This window comes from Phascolarctos cinereus, unplaced genomic scaffold (assembly GCF_003287225.1).
Source record: "Phascolarctos cinereus isolate Bilbo 61053 unplaced genomic scaffold, phaCin_HiC Scaffold_5;HRSCAF=322, whole genome shotgun sequence".
In the NCBI taxonomy this organism is placed as follows: Eukaryota; Metazoa; Chordata; class Mammalia; order Diprotodontia; family Phascolarctidae; genus Phascolarctos; species Phascolarctos cinereus.
The window spans coordinates 89,588,858-89,605,658 of record NW_027555958.1 but is presented as its reverse complement, the minus strand read 5'-3'; the positions used below and the strand labels follow the sequence as shown (position 1 = coordinate 89,605,658).

The window sequence follows — 16,801 nt, the reverse complement described above, 5'->3', positions numbered from 1 at the left end:
CAAAGGAACTAATGAAAAGAAATGCAGGGGAAGCTGGCCTAGCAACTCCAGGTCTTAAATTGTATTATAAAGCAGCAATCATCAAAACAGCTTGGTACTGGCTAAGAAATAGGGAGGTGGATCAGTGGAATAGGTTAAATATGCAAGACACAGTAGTCAATGACTACAGTCATATTATTTTGATAAACCCAAAGACCCCAGCTTCTGGGATAAGAACCCACTCTTTGAAAAAAAAAACTGCTGGGAAAACTGGAAAAGAGTATGGCAGAAACAAGGCATAGACCCAAATTTCACACCATATACCAAAATAAAGTCAAAATGGGTTCAGGACTTAGATAATAAAGGCTGACATCATAAGTAAACTGGGAGAACAAGGAATAGTTTACCTATCAGATCTATAGAGAACAGAAGAATTCATGACCAAACAGGAGATAGAGAACATTATGAAAAGCAAAATGGATAATTTTGATTACATTAAATTGAAAAGTTTTTGCACAAACAAAGCCAATGCAACTAAGATTAGAAGGAAGGTAGAAAATTGGGAAAGAATTTTTACAACAGTCTCTCTGATAAAGGCCTCATTTCTAAAATACATAGAGAATTAAGGCAAATTTATAAGAACTACAAGCCATTCCCCAATTGATAAATGGTCAAAGGATATGAACAGAGAGTTCTCAGATGAAGAAATTAAATCCATCTATAGTAATATGAAAAAATGCTCTAAGTCATTATTGATTAGAGAAATGCAAATCAAAACAACTCTGAGGTACCACATCACACCTATCAGATTGGCCAACATGACAAAACAGGAAAGTGATAAATGTTGGAGAGGATATGGGAAAATTGGAATGCTAATACATTGTTGGTGGAGTTGCGAAATGATCCAACCATTTTGGAGAACAATTTGGAACTATGCCCAAAGGGCTACAAAAATGTGCATACCCTTTGACCCAGCAATAGCACTTCTAGGGCTATATCCCAAAGAGATCATACAAATGGGAAAAGGACCCACATGTACAAAAATATTCATAGCAGCTCTTTTTGTGGTGGCAAAGAATTGGAAATTGAGAGGATGCCCATCAATTGGGGAATGGCTGAGCAAGTTGTGGTATATGAATGTAATGGAATATTATTGTGCTATAAGACATGATGAACATGCTAACTTCAGAAAAGCCTGGAAAGACCTATATGGTCTGGTGCTGAGTGAAGTGAGCAGAACCAAGAGGACTATGTATACAATAACAGCCACGTTATGCAATGACTAAGAATGTTAAACTGAACCCTTCTCAGCATTACGAGGATCTAAGACATCTCCAGAGGCCTCAGGATGGAAAATGCTGTCCACATCCTCCCAAGAAAGAATTGCTATCATTTATTTTTACCTTCAGTTGAGTTTTGTTTCATCTTTCTGATGGTTCCTCCTATTGGTTTTAATTTTTACTTACAACTTCACTAATGTGAAAATATGTTTAATGGGTATGTAAATGTAAAGCCTATATCAGATTGTGCGCCGTCTTGGGGAGGGTGGGGGGGAGGAAAAGGGAGAAAAATTTTCAACTCAAAAGCATATAAAAAAAAACATTAAAAAATTTAAAAATTTTAAAAAATTTAAAAAAGGAATGTAGATTGAATCTGAAAAAAAATAAATGCTTCATAGAGTGCTCATAATTTCAAGTATGCCATATGAACTCACCTTAGAATTTAGATTACTGCACCCAAGTTTCCCAGTCAATGGTTTCTACCAAACAAATATGTCTTCCGAAAGGTATGATCTAAAATACCCAGGTATATAAGAAGCCCTCTCGAAAATATGTCATGCTCTATATCTGCCTTTACTTGGCACATTCTTCACACATACCTTAAAAAAATAAGGAAAAGGAAAAACATTGTCCACCTCTACATTTATACATATAGGCACAGGAAATTACCTGAATTTCCAGCTTGATGAGATGCATCCTTGTCCTCATTATCCAGAATAACAGCCAGGCCTACAGTATAAGCAGGGAGGATGCTGCTGCTGAGGTCCACTCTGGTTAAGCTCTCAGGTTCTCTCCCTGCGACTCTTCTAGAGTATCCAGGATTATTCTGCCCCGCTTCATCCCGTTTTTGTTCGTCTCTCTGGGCTCGCCGTACAACATGAACTATACTTTGCTGGTCCAGGTCGCAGTTCTGTAGAACAAATAATACATACATATAATATGACACATTTTTAACTGCCAATAAAAACAAAAAGTTCTACTTGTCCCTAATTCTAGAATCGGCTGAGTATTTTGGTCTGTTGTATGTACAATTTCTACATACAGTAATGAAACTTAAAGGAAAGTGACAAATGCAAATTACTAAAATTAGGATTACTTGGCCCTGAAATGGGTCATAGCATTTACATATTGAGTGTGTTTGACAAGCAGTGTTGGCCTGGGGCCAGAGGCTCCAAACTGAAATTTGGGGATAAGTGGAATAGCAAACAACAGTGCAAATATACTTTATTTTTTATAACAACCATGACTTCCAATGGAAAAGAAAATGTGACACACAGTATATACAATGAAAAAAAAAAGAAATGTCATTTTGTTATAAATTAATCTAATGCTACAAATGACATTTTGCTCCCATGATTACTAATTAAGTTTAGATTTTGGCAGGTAAGCCTAGCCTTGATTATCTTTTTCTCCTGGAAAAGCACAGTAATTCAGATACTCCCATTTACATGGAATAGCTATACAAATTGAATGTTTTCTCTCAATGGATTTCTCCTGAAACATATATTTTGTTGAAAGAATGCAGAAAATATCTAAATATAACATTTTACTTTCCTTAAGAACTGTTGTCAGTACTTGTTTTAAAAGTCTAGCACTTTTATATTTATGAATTTATTTAATATCTATGAATGTGAGAATTTTTTAAAAACTGAATTATATAGTAAAAAATAAAAATAAAAAAGGCTGGCTGGTACAAGACACACATATTTTCACAAGCCAAAGTCCAGGTTTAGATTTTCCATAAAAGATTAAAAGGTCATTAAGCCTATTTTGCCACCCTGTATCTGGAGAGCAAATGGTCTGTTTCATGGAGTGAAGTTTTCATAAGCAAAGGAGAATGTTTCTCTGGCCCACAAAGGAAGCAAATTTGCTAGGTTGTACTTACAATTACCATTTGGAAGAAGTACAGGAAAGGGTAGAACATGAAGGAACCATAGCTACGGTGATTATGGCAACATTTTATTTGGGTGGCCAGGTTTTCTCTGAACTGAAAATCAGTACTGAGAAAAAAACTGTCATTGGATGACACATGGCAAATGGCAAGCTTAAAAAAAATACACACACAGACCCATAGACATGTAGACATGCAGAGACACACACACACACACACAAAATGGCAAGAATATATATATATATATATATATATATATATATATATATATATATATATATATATATATATATATATATATATAGTCTTGAAGGAGCAAGGAATCTTAAGTAATTCTGCAGAGCTGTCTATGAGATGTGGAATTCTGAAGAATAAGAAACAGAATATAGCTCTAAGGAAATAAGGTGTTGCTCCTGGCAAAGCTTAAAGTAGGTAATGGGATACTCTGGAACATATTTCAACATGTAGAGTAATATCTGTGGAATATTTTCCCTAAAACACTATTTTTATGACTCCTGGACCATTAGTTTCTTAATTTGGAGATCCCAGAAGCCAGTTCCCAACCCTTGTAACTACCATTTCACAAGACAGTAAGTGAGCTGGCCCATATGTTAAGTCATTACAGTTTTAGACTACATTCAGAGTGGATCCAATGAATGATAGAATGGGTAAAGGTTTGATAAGGTGTGGTCACCTCAAAACCCAGACTTGAGAAAATAGGATCATTAATTCTGAGGTGTCTAAAAGGAAAATCTTTTTCGTACTACCACTAACAAACGCTGAATGTCTAGAAACACTCACCAGGGAGTCATTCCTGAGAGTAAACTTTTAAAATTGAAGAAAAATGAATAGGAAAAATTGACAGAAATTAACACTGGACTATGAATGAAGAGCAAGATAGTATAATTACATTCTAAAGGTCATATGTTTCCACTCTATACCAATAGCTGTCCAATTTGCTAACAAGATATCAATGGGAAGAAACCATACCTTCATTTATTCATTCATTTAACAAGTATTTGTCAAGTAGCTATGCTGTACTAGATTCTGTGCTATATGCTAGGGATCCAAAGACATAAATGAAATTATTCCTGCCCTTAAGGAGCTTATATTTAATTGGGTGAGAAACAAAAGGTACACTTACTTATAAAGATTAATTAAATAAAAATGTATATGAGGCAAATGCAGAGTAATTTCAGAAGAGGTGAGAGGCTGAGGATAGGTCTCATATAGGTGATAGCATCTGAGATGAGCCTTGAAGGAAATTAGTCATTCTAAAAGGAAGGGGTGCATGGTAGGCACGGAGAGCAAGCTATGCAAAGGTACAAAGATGGGAAATGGAATGATATGTACAGGCAACGGTAAGTCATCCACGTTGGTCAGAAAATACAGTGTGTAAAAGGGTGTATATATAGGATATTAAAACAACCTGAAAGTTTTTCAAGCATCCATTAAGTTAACTGCTTGGTATAGACCAAACAGACAGCCAACACCATTTTTGGTATCCTCTGATGCCAAACAGGGTTGCTGATTTATTAGTGACTTTGTGGTCCACATTGTGGAGGCTCTCTACTGCAAAATCCTTAGTACCTTTGATAGTAAATCTCAGAATCAACACGAGAAATAGCTAGCCACATTCTCTCATTTAGTTGCCTGCATAACAACAACATGAATCTGGCTGATTGAATCTTTAGCTTTTTGTGTTATTGTTTTGGTGCCTTCATGAAGAGTGTGGTCAGATGTCAAAGATGCCAAGGTCATCCAATGCATCCTGGACTATCCCTGGTCATCTTGACTTTTGTCTTGCCATTTGACTTTGATGACCCAGGAAGAAAGGGTGAGACTGATGACTTTTCGCCACTGTGACTCATTTAAATCCAATTCACGTACAAGTCAAGATATCCCCCCATGATGTCATTGGTTGTCTTTGAAAACAAAGGCTATGAACAACAAGAATAGATAAACTATTTTTCTCACCAAAGTTTATTTTCTGAATTAATAACCTTTACCTCTCACTTTTTCAGTATCTTCATCATTTTCCAATATAGCCACCACCAACATCAAATCCTCCAGTGTGACATAGAAAAAATTGATTAAAACCTAACCTAACTGACTGCATGTGATAATACATGCATCACTTCACATCCATATTCTACCATCTTCCTGTCCAAGGACTATGGTATGTTTCGTTCTCTTTCAGGGAAATCAAGATCAATTATTGCAATTAATTTGAATTTGGCTTTCTGCCAAATTTTTCAATGGCTAGATAGATGGATGGTTATTAGAAAAGTAAGATGGGGGGGAAGAGCCAAGATGGTAGTGTAAAAGCAGTGACCTGCTTCAGTTCTCCCCAAAATCCCTCCAAATACCTATAAAAAATGGCTCTAAACAAATTCTAGAGTAGCAGAATCCACAAAAGGACGAAGTGAAACAAATTTCCATGCCAAGACAACCTGGATGGTTGGTTTGAAAGGTTTATTGCACCAGTGTGGGACAGGAGCACAGCTCAGCGTGAGCCACGTAGGCAAAGATCAGGCCTCAGCGAACCTGAAGCAGGCCTCAGAAGACTGAATCATGGGGAGCTGTGGTAGTTTCCAGACTTCTCAACCCACAAACACCAAATACAACTCAGAAGGTCAGTAGGAAAGGTCTGTCGAACCACAGTGGAGAGGAGCTCAGTTTGGCCCCAGTCCTGGCACAGCCCGGGAGGGCAGCTACTTCCAGAGCTCTCTGCCCATAGACAGAGGAGGGTTCAAGTGGCTCATCAGAGGGGGGATTGCAGGGATTTCTTTGCTGGTGCTGAGGCAGGATTCTCTTGCTTTGCCTGTAGTTGGATCTGGGTGTAGCTCTGGGTGACAGTCCTAGAGCGAGGAGGAGCAATGGCATGGTGGAGCTTATGGTGGTGGTGAAAAAGAATCCTCTCACAGTTCTTGGGCAGAAAAGAGTGCTTGTGGTCACTCATAGACCAGAGGACAGGCCAGGAAAGGAGTAAACCTCTCTCCTTAGATCATACTACCTTGGAAGAAGTAAAAATTTACAGATCCTTAGAAGTATCTCTGAAAACAGCTGCACAAAACCCACAAAGCTTGGGACAGTACATTCTTCACACTGGAAGCAGACTCCTACTTTAACAAAGAGTTTAAAACTCAAGTAATTGGCTGGGGAAAATGAGCAAACAGCACAAAAAACATCAGACCATAGAATCTTACTTTGGTAACAAAGAAGATCAAAACATACAACCAGAAGAAGACAACAAAGTCAAAGCTCCTACATCCAAAGCCTCCAAGAAACATATAAATCAGTCTGAGGCCATGGAAGAGCTCAAAAAAGATTTTGAAACAAGTAAAAGAAGTAGAGGAAAAACTGGGAAGAGAAATGAGAGTAATGCAAGAAAATCATGAAAAACAAGTCAACAGCTTACTAAAGGAGACCCCAAAAAAATGAAGAAAATAATACCTTAAAAAATAGACTAACTGAAATGGCAAAAGAGGTTCAAAAAGCCAATGAGGAGAAGAATGCCTTCAAAAGCAGAATTGGCCAAATGGAAAAGGAAGTCCAAAAGCAGAAAATATTTCCTTAAAAATTAGAATGGAGGGGCATCTAGGTGGCACAGTGGATAGAGCTCCAGCCTTGGAGTCAGGAAGACCTGAGTTCAAATCCGGCCTCAGACACATGACACTTACTAGCTATGTGACCCTGGGCAAGTCACTTAACCCGACTGCCTCACCAAAAAAAGCAAAAAAGAAAAAAAATAGAATAGAGCAAAAGGAAGCTGATGATTTTATGAGAAATCAAGAAATTGTAAAACAAACCAAAAGAATGAAAAAAATAGAAGATAATGTAAAATATCTCATTGGAAAAACAAATGACCTTGAAAACAGATCCAGAAGAGAGAATCTAAAAATTATGGGACTACCTGAAAGCCATGATCAAAAAAAGAGCCTAGACATCATCTTTCAAGAAATTATCAAGGAAAACTTCTCTGACATTCTAGAACCAGAGAGTAAAATGGAAATGGAAAGAATCTACCTATCACCTGCTGAAAGAGATCCCCAAAGGAAAACTCCTAGGAATATTATACACAAATTTCAGAGTTCCCAGGTCAAGGAGAAAATATTGCAAGCAGCCAGAAAGAAGCAATTCAAGTATTGTGGAAACACAATAAGGATAACACAAGATTTAGCAGCTTCTACATTAAGGGCCCAGAGGGCTTGGAATATGATATTCCAGAGGACAAACAAGATAGGATTACAACCAAGAATCACCTACCCATCAAGAGCATAATCCTCTAGGTGAAAAAAATGGAAATTCAGTGAAATAAAGGACTTTCAAGCATTCTTGATGAAAAGACCAGAGCTGAATAGAAAATTGACTTTCAAATACAAGACTCAAGAGAAGCATGAAAATATAAACAGGAAAGAGAAATCATAAGAGACTTACTGAAGATGAACTATTTACCTTCCTACATGGAAAGATGATATTTGTAACTCATGAGATCTTTGTCAGTATTAGGGTAGTTGGAGGGTAAAAGATATATGGATAGACAGATAGATAGATAGACAGACAGACAGACAGAGGGCATGGGGTGAGTTGAAGATGAAGGGCATGATATCTAAAAAATAAAATTAAGGAGTGAGAGAGGATTATACAGGGAAAAGGAGAAAGGGAGAGGTAGAAGGGAATAATTATCTCACATAAAACAGACAACAAAAAGCTTTTACAGCGGAGAGGAAGTAGGCTAAAGTGAGAGGGAATGAGTGAATCTTATTCTTATTAGATTTGGCTTAAGGAGGGAATAACATACAAACTCAATTGGATATGGAAAACCATCTCACCCCACAGGAAAATAGAAGAGAAAGGGTTAAGAGAGCAGGTGGATGATAGAGGGGAGAGCAGATTGGGGGAGAGGGTAATCAGAAGCAAATATTTCTGAAGAGGGACAGGGTCAAAAGAGAGAATAGAATAAATGGGGGGGGTTAGGATGAAAGGAAATATAATTAGTTTTTCACAACATGACTACTATGGAAGTGTTTTGCATGACTACACATGTATAACCTGTACTGAGTTGCTTGCCTTCTCAATGAGGGTAGGTGGGGAGAAAAGAAGGGAGAGAATTTGGAACTCAAGTTTTAAAAACAAATATTAAAAATTGTTTTTACATGAAACTTGGAAATAAGACATACAGGCAATGGGGTACAGAAATCTATCCTGCCCTATAGGAAAATAGGAGGAGGGGATAAGAGTAGGGAGCTGATAGAGGGGTGAGAAGATTAGGGGAATGGGCATTCAGAATGCATGCTGTCTTGGGGTGGGAAGAGGGGTGAGATGGGGAGAAAATTTGTAACTCAAAATCTTGTGGAGGTGAACACTGAAAACTAAAAATGAATAAATTAATAAAAATATAACCAAAAAGAAGAAAAAGAAAAGTAAGACAGCCCCTGCTCTCAAGGAGCTCACACTCTAATAGAGAAGACAATGCATATGGAAGGTTTCACCCTCTAGTTGGATGGAAAAGTGCCATGATTCTTAAGGTCCTTCTGACTCAAAGTATAGTGTTCTGTTGCATTATAGCATGATGTTTCTAATTATAAAATAATAAAACATTCATAGTATAGTTTAATAATCACATGAAAGTGACATCAACATTCATAGTTGAGAAACCTATAAACAATAGGAGCATGACTTTTCCTCCAAATTTTGAAGTTTGGAAAATTTTTTAACTGGATTTAACAAATAGATAGCTAGAAAGAAAAACACCATCCAAACTTCTTTCAACTATCTAACCTTTCTATGTACAATGGACAAGGAACTTAAATGACTTTTAAACAAACTTCCACTTCTGTTTTTAATGGTAATTCCAAATCCCTGTCACATTTTATTTTTATGTAGAGAAAGACATTTTCAGAATGATTGCAGAACCATTTTGATTTTTTTTATCAATCTGTTAGCTTTTTATTTTGTCCTATTCTTATCCCATATTTGAAATTATTTTGATGCAAGGCTATTGTACATCCTATTTTGTACCAAATATAAATTTTGAAGCATGAAAATCTGTTTTTTTAATTGAATTTTTAATAACATGTATTTCTGGCTGGTGCAGCAATAATTTGATCAGTAGACAACTGCCAGATAAGAAGAAACTTTCCAACTGAATATTCTAAACGAGATGTTCATAAGCCTTCAATTTAAAAAAAAATAATGATGAAATTACAAGCTTCTTTATATTGAAGAAGGTCATTTAAAGAAATGCCTTTTACAAGAATTTCAATTGCTTAGAATGCTTCATTAACTGAAAATCTAGCACACATATTACTTATTGCTTATTCTGAAAAGAACCACTACCAAACTGACAAATTGCAAGCCTGCCAGTTTTCAACGATATTTTTTTTTTGTAGGCTAAAAGAAAAAATTTGCAGTTACTTACTTAGGAATCCATTTAAAGTGAACTTTTCTTAAATGTAAAAGCTAAGAAATAATTGCTGCTACTAATAAGGTACTAGGATTAAAAATAAGATGTGCTTGAAGGTGTGGTTTTTCTACCCAGATATAAGCCTCAGGCACTATTAAAGAGAATCCCTTTCTTCTCAAAACCTTGTATTTATGGAACATCCCAAGTTAAAGTATGTGGAATAAAAAAAAAACCTTCAAATATGTTCTGGTGATGGAAAAAAAAAGATGAAAGTAAAGTTAAATGATGGACGTTTTGTGACTTACAACATGGGTTCATTTCATTTTTTTTAATTACATTTCATTTTCATTAATGCATTTTGCCAATTAATGAGGAATGGGAAGAAAAAATAAACAGTAAGCATAGAAATACAAATACAATTAATAATCAATTATTCACAGGCTAAATATTTCATTTTTGCTTTCTGCAGTCCCTAGGTTTTCCTCAGCTGGCCTCTTACTACCGTCTCTTAGCATTTCACTGCTCATTAGCACCTATAGAAGACGCAGAAAAGGGAGGGAAAGGAGGTGAAATGTAAATCAATCAATTGTGCCACTTGTTAGCAGCTCCAGTAAGAGGTCCTTAGCAGAGGACAGAGCCTTCCTAAAGAGTGTCTTGGATTGAATTTATCCATACTACACTTTCCCCTCCTCCACTTTCATCACAAAAAATACTAGACATTTAACACTACTCCAATTAAAACTAATTACAGCAATTCTTCACTTTCAAATTTTTACATGAAATTCCAAACACAAGTACTATCCATAACAATAATTTCATTAAGCAGCAATGATAAATAAGAAAGCGTGAACATATCATTTTTTTCCTCCATGTAATTCAGTGTGTTTTAAACATGTTATAGATATATACTTTTCAACATTCATGAGAAATATATTAACTGAGTATATCATCCTTATTTAGAGATATGCCTTAGGTTCTAAATTAGTTCCAGATTTCAATTCCTTCTCTCTAAAAAGTTCATCCTCCACCAATGACCTTCATTTACATATAGGATCAGCCCTAAGCAAATTCTGAATAAGGTAAAGCCTTTCAGTGCCCTACTTCCCAGTGCACTCAAGGCCCCAAGCTGAAATACTCCACAGAGGCCTGCCCAGTCCAGGTACAGTGTCTCTCTATCTCTCCCACTTTTTCTCTCCCTCTTTTCTCTGCTTCCCTCCACTCCTCCCCAATTTTCTACGTCCTAAGCTATTTAACAAGGAAATTGATATGATAAATTAATTTAGACTAAAATGTAAATGAATGAAAATAGCTTAGTGTGTTAACCCTCTCAGGACTAGGCCCATGTTAACCTAAAGACTCTCTCATTATAGAATTTGTTAGTAGATACATAAAGTAGAATACCGGGGCAAGGAAAGAGTTCTGCATTCCTTCAAATCATTGCAGTCTCATATATGCAAAAAGCCAGACCTGACTGCTTGGTTCCACACCAAACTTCATTTCTGTCCTTGTTGATACTACATGATTTTAATTACTTCATCGGATTGATCCATTCTTCTACAGCTGAGGTTCTTGACCTGTTTTTCTGTCATGGATCTCTGGCCATATAGTTGTACAGACCCCTTCTTTGGAGTCTATATAGGCCAATATAGACCCTCTTCTTTGAAAAATTATTTTAAATGCCAAAATAAAAAATACATAGGATTTAGAAAGTAATACTACTTTCACTTGTCTGTGATTATAATTGAAATAACTGCTATGAAAAGTTAAAGGATTAAAAAGATAGAACTTTTTCCCATCCAAGTACATGAACCTGCCTGAAATCTATCTGTGTACTCCAGGTTAAAAACTCCTGTTCTTTTGACTCAGCAATAGCACTCCTAGGGCTATACCCCAAAGAGATCATACAAATGGGAAAAGAACCCACATGTACAAAGATATTCATAGCAGCTCTTTTTGTGGTGGCAAAGAAATGGAAATTGAGAGGATGCCCATCAGTTGGGGAATGGCTGAATAAGTTGTGGTATATGAATGTAATGGAATACTATTGTGCTATAAGAAATGATGAACAGGCTGACTTCAGAAAAACCGGGAAAGACTTATATGGTCTGATGCTGAGTGAAGTGAGCAGAACCAAGAGGACTTTTATAACAGCCATGTTGTGGGATGACTAATATCGATAAATTTAACCCTTCCCAGCAATACAAGGATCTAAGATATATCCACATCCAAAGAAAGAACTATGGAATTTTTTTTTTAATTTTTAAATTTTGTTGTTTTTGTTGCTAGGCAATGGGGTTAAAGTGACTTGCCCAAGGTCACACGGCTAGTAAGTGTTATGTGTCTGAGGCCGAATTTGAACTCAGGTCCTCCTGACTCCAGGCCGGTGCTCTATCTACTGCGCCACCTAGCTGCCCCAAGCACTATGGAATTTGAATGCAGATCAAAGCATACTATTTGCTATTTTTTTTTCTTCTGTTGAGTTTTGTTTCCTCTTTCTGGTGGTTCCTCCTATTGGTTCTAATTCTTACTTACAGCATCACTAATGTGAAAATATGTTTAATAGGTGCAAAAAAAATCCCTGTTCTATGTGCCTGACACACAGCAGGAACTTAGTAAATGTTTGTTATGCTCTTTACAGATCTACCTCTAATATACCATAGTAATAAGGTGACAGCTAAACAGCAAAGTATTTTACATATATTATCTGATGGGAGCTTCAGAAGAACCCTGTGACATAGGCAGGGCAGTGTGGTTATTCTTGTTTTAAAGAGCAACTAAAAAGTTAAGTGACTTCTTCAATGTCATACGTGTAGATAAAGCCACAGTGAATAGATCACTCAACCTGGAATTAAGGAAGACCTGAATTCAAATCTAGTCTTAGACAACTACCTAGGTGACCTGGACAAGTCCCTTAACCTCACTGCCTCAGTTTCCTCACCTGTAAAATGAAGATAATAACAGCACTTGCCTCTTAGGGTTGCTGTGAGGATAAAATGAGATATTATTTGTAAAGTACATTGCAAACCTTAAAGTGCTATATAAATGCTAGCTATTATTACTATTACTATCTGTAACGATGATCATTTTTTTTAGCTTAGACAAGACTCAGACCTAGTTCCTCTCCACCACACCACAGTATCTTCTTAAATTCACAACCTGTTCAAGGTCACAATATATCTCTGACAAATCCAGCACCTGCTACGTTCATTTTAGTTCTTCTTTGCTTCAAAAAAAAAATCTATTAGGCAACACAGGAAAGGACTGATTGCTCCTAAGGAGCAATAGGCTAAGGAGCCTATGAGAAGCTTGGGCCGTTGACTATTTTTAAACAAACATAAAAGGGTGCTCTCGGAAGAAAAAGAACACCTGACTTGGGGGTTCAGTCATACAAAACACAAAGCTGGATACTGTAACTGCCGTAGAGAAAAATAACCAATGATATCTCCTGCAGTGTTTTTGGACTGCCGTCCCTAATACCTTTGCTCTCATCTCTCCACTTTTCCCTACCCCCCGGTCCACACACACACACACACACACACACACACACACGTACACATGCAGGACTGATTCTGTACCTTTATCCCAAAGGCAAGCCCTAATAATATGTTCAAAATGCTATCTTTGGGGACTTAGAACGTTTTCCTAATCCTCAAGGTAGTCTGGGGTATCAGCTGAAATCCAGCAGGCAAAGCCAGGGCTGAGTTGGCCTGTGTGATAGCAAGGAAGTGATCAGATTTCTACAGGTTTTCACTTTCATAACCTACAAGGAGGTAAGTGGATTGCCTCTATTCCTACAAATTCCTTAACGCATCCTCCCCTAGGCTCAAATCTTAGATACAAACGTCACATATTACTACTCATGGCAATAAGCCTCTTTTCTTAAGCCCAGTGCTTTGTACCACAGGCAACACATCTTTCAATATTCATAAATAATACACAGGTTAACTGTCCTGATGCACAGCTGGACCTGTAAGCACATGCCTGCTGGACATGCCCACTAGGCAGTAGCCTCTAGTAAGTCACTGAAAGTCAGGATAATTCAGGTCAAGTTCCTAGAGTCTAACATCAAATTGTAGGAAAGGACAACAGCATTTTGAATATTGCCATATAGTACCATTCTCTGGTTTCATCTGTTGATCCAGACTAATTCCTCGCTGTAATTATCCATCCAGGAGACAGCATGTGTAAATACCACAGGCTACCAGACCTAGACCCTGGAGGGCCAAAGCTCTTAACAGAAATCATTGTGTTGGGTGAGGGCCAGACACAGTGTTCTGTACAAAAGCAAGCTCGTTTGTCACACAAAGAATATGGGATATGCTGGGCAGAAGACCAGAAACTTGCAAGCATAACTGAAAAGTGTTATCCAAAAGTCTGCTAAATCTTCTAAATCCTTGTCTCTGACAAGGACAGACTGATTGGGTGACTCCTCCTCTCTCAAATTCTGTGTTCCAGCTACACTGAGATACCAACTGCTCCTTAATCTCACCCTGCTGTCTCCCACCTCTGAATGGGAGCAGGCTGGGTCCTCTTCCAAAGAACCACATTCCCTTCATCCAGTCACATGGTGCCATCCCTCCCTGCCTTCAGGGTGCTACCTTGTCCATGTTTACTCCAATCCTCTCTAATGGAATGTAATCTCTCCTTCCCAAATTCTCTTATACCAATCCATGGCACTAATCACATTCTATCCCATAGTTTTATTGCATTTGCTGATGCTGCCTCTGCTCCATTAGACTGCAAGCTTTTTGAGTAGAGGGGCTGCATCATTTTACATCTTTGATAGCCTAGCACCTGGCATAAGGGCTCTCTATGTTGAACTGAATTAAAAAGAATCAAATCCAACTGGAGTCACCTGACTATAGTTATCCCTTCCACATGTCAGGGGTGAGGGGTAAGGTGCCTCCGCAGTCTGGAAAATCTGTGTAAAACTTTTTGGTTCTTTGTACCAGAGAAGTCTGAATTTTTTCTTTTTCTTTTATAGAGTGTTTACAGTACCTTACTGCAAAATCTGGGTTAAGAATTTGGTCATAGGCTCTGTGTGGTCTGCTGGCTTTGCATGTTATCTGTGGCTTCTGCAAAACTTCTCAAAATTCCCATTTAATTTCTTATGTTGATCTGTGATATAGCAAAACCACAATGCGTAAAGTTGTGAGGTGGAAGGGATAACTGTATCTACTTTTTAAAATCACTAGATCTCAGAGGCCAGGGAGAATGATTTCAGATAACTTACACAAAATTAATTAACAAAAAAAGAACTAATAGAAAAGGTGATGATGAATGGATTAAAAAAAGCAAGAATTTTATAGTCAATTAAAGAATGTAAGCCAATGAATGGTAATTTGGCCTTTCCTTGTAAAGCCTGAGAATGTCATTCATGCAAATGTAATGCTCAAAAGCAGTGACTTTATATAGTCCTTTTAAAGACAAATTCCACAAAGAAGAATTTTGGGCAGAAAAGCAAAGTCAAATGACCGAATAAACAAATAATGTTTGTTTGCATATTACACGTGCATAAAAATGAAATTTCTCAAGCTGATTAAAACAAAGAACACATCTTGATCATAGACTCCAAGATGGATGCCTAAGAACATTCTTTAAATCTTTGGACATTTTCTGATTACAATTAAATTAAGATGGGGAAACTTCTAAAGCTGCCTTTGCTCTCTATGTAGCTTTATAGTTAAAGCTGAACTCAGTGTTAGAGAGAGAAGAGCAATAGCAGACATGCTGCATATGACACAATATATGATTCACAGGCACTGAGGTCAGCTTTGATGTGGATGATGCTGTCTTTATCATTCTGTCACAGGTTAGGTTGAGCTACTTAATGCAGGCATTTCCTTAGGTGTTGAGAGAAGGTGGTTAGAGATACTTGCCCTCTACATTAACTAGCCCTAAAAAGAACTGTTTGCTTTATGTGACTGTTTCTGCCCTTCTCCTGTCACCTGCCCTTTCTCCCCTCTGTCAGTGTGTCCTTGCTGCTTCTAATCTGCAATTTTATTTTAATTGCTTGGGTGCCAGTCACTAGCATCTTCTGTGGAACACATTGGAAGGAGTGTAGTGACAGCTATTTTCCTCAGATTAAAAGGACATTCCTGCCTGACTTCTGCCTAGTGGAAGCTGCGGGACACTGACTTGGTAAATATGATTGCGTACGTTCAAAATTCTTTCTGAGCACCACAGTAAAGATTGCTGATTTGTCAGTAAGCGCCAATATCCCTGAGAATAAGAAAAAGGACTGAGGGGATGCTGAGAACATGGCACATGGGAAGAAGGAAGCTCTTTTTTGTTTCTTCATTTGATCACATTCTTTTTTTTTTCTTACAGCCAAAGACAAGGTTTATTAGAACATCCATCACATTGGGCAGACTCTTAAGGAGTCTGAACATTAGTGAGCTATTGGGTATATTCTAAGAATCTGAGCAGTGGCTAGATTTTCAGAATCTGAGCCCATTTGTTCACATTCTTGTTCAGTCATTTCAGTCCTGACTCTTCACGGCCTTCCTACCCCCTTCAACCCCTACCTTCCTGCTCCCTCTGAAGATACTGGAGTGGTTTGCCATTTCCTGCTCTAGCTCATTTGATAGATGAAGAATCTTGGGCAAACAGGGTTAAGTGACTTGCCCAGGGTCATATAATTAGTAAGAGTCTAAGGCCCAAATTTGAACTCAGGAAGATGAGTCTTCCTGACTTAGGCCCAGTGCTCTATCCACTCCACCATGCACCACATCGTTTTGCCAATAATTAGCTAGACTTAAGTAAGTCACTTGTCTTCTCCTAGATTCAGTTTCCTTAATAAATGAATAAAAATTAAAAATTAAAAGGTCCAAAATAGAACATACTCTCTAAAAGGGCTTTTTTAAGCTCCAATGATATGGTTCCATGGAGAATATAATATTTATTAACATTTTATAGATTTAGATTTAAAAGTTTAGGGTTTAAAAAATTGCTTATTTGTATCCACTAATTATATCTTTCACCAAGTAAACTGTGCAGCCTAGACTCTAGTCATGCTCCAACAGACAGTCATTCCAAAGACTCAGTGAGTTATGAGAGCATGGGTTAGCATATTTTTGCATTGACATTTTTAGTTTTTACCTTACCTTTGTTTCTAAAAATATAGCTGCCCCTATCCTAATAAGCAAATCATTGCAACAAAAATTTAGAAAGAAAGAAAAAAACAAAATTTCACCAAACCAACCAACCCATCAACTGTGACTGATTGTAACTATATGCAGT

The 16,801-nt window shown here is 37.3% G+C and overlaps 1 protein-coding gene across 1 annotated transcript in view; it reads right to left on the bottom strand.

Moving 5' to 3' along the window:
* PRKN (parkin RBR E3 ubiquitin protein ligase) overlaps positions 1-16,801 on the bottom strand; it is a 1,801,990-nt gene that overhangs the window by 1,251,817 nt on the left and 533,372 nt on the right. The window contains exon 3 of the mRNA XM_020986759.2: positions 1,929-2,169. Within this exon, the coding sequence (XP_020842418.1) occupies positions 1,929-2,169 (241 nt within the window). The remainder of the gene's footprint in view (positions 1-1,928; positions 2,170-16,801) is intronic.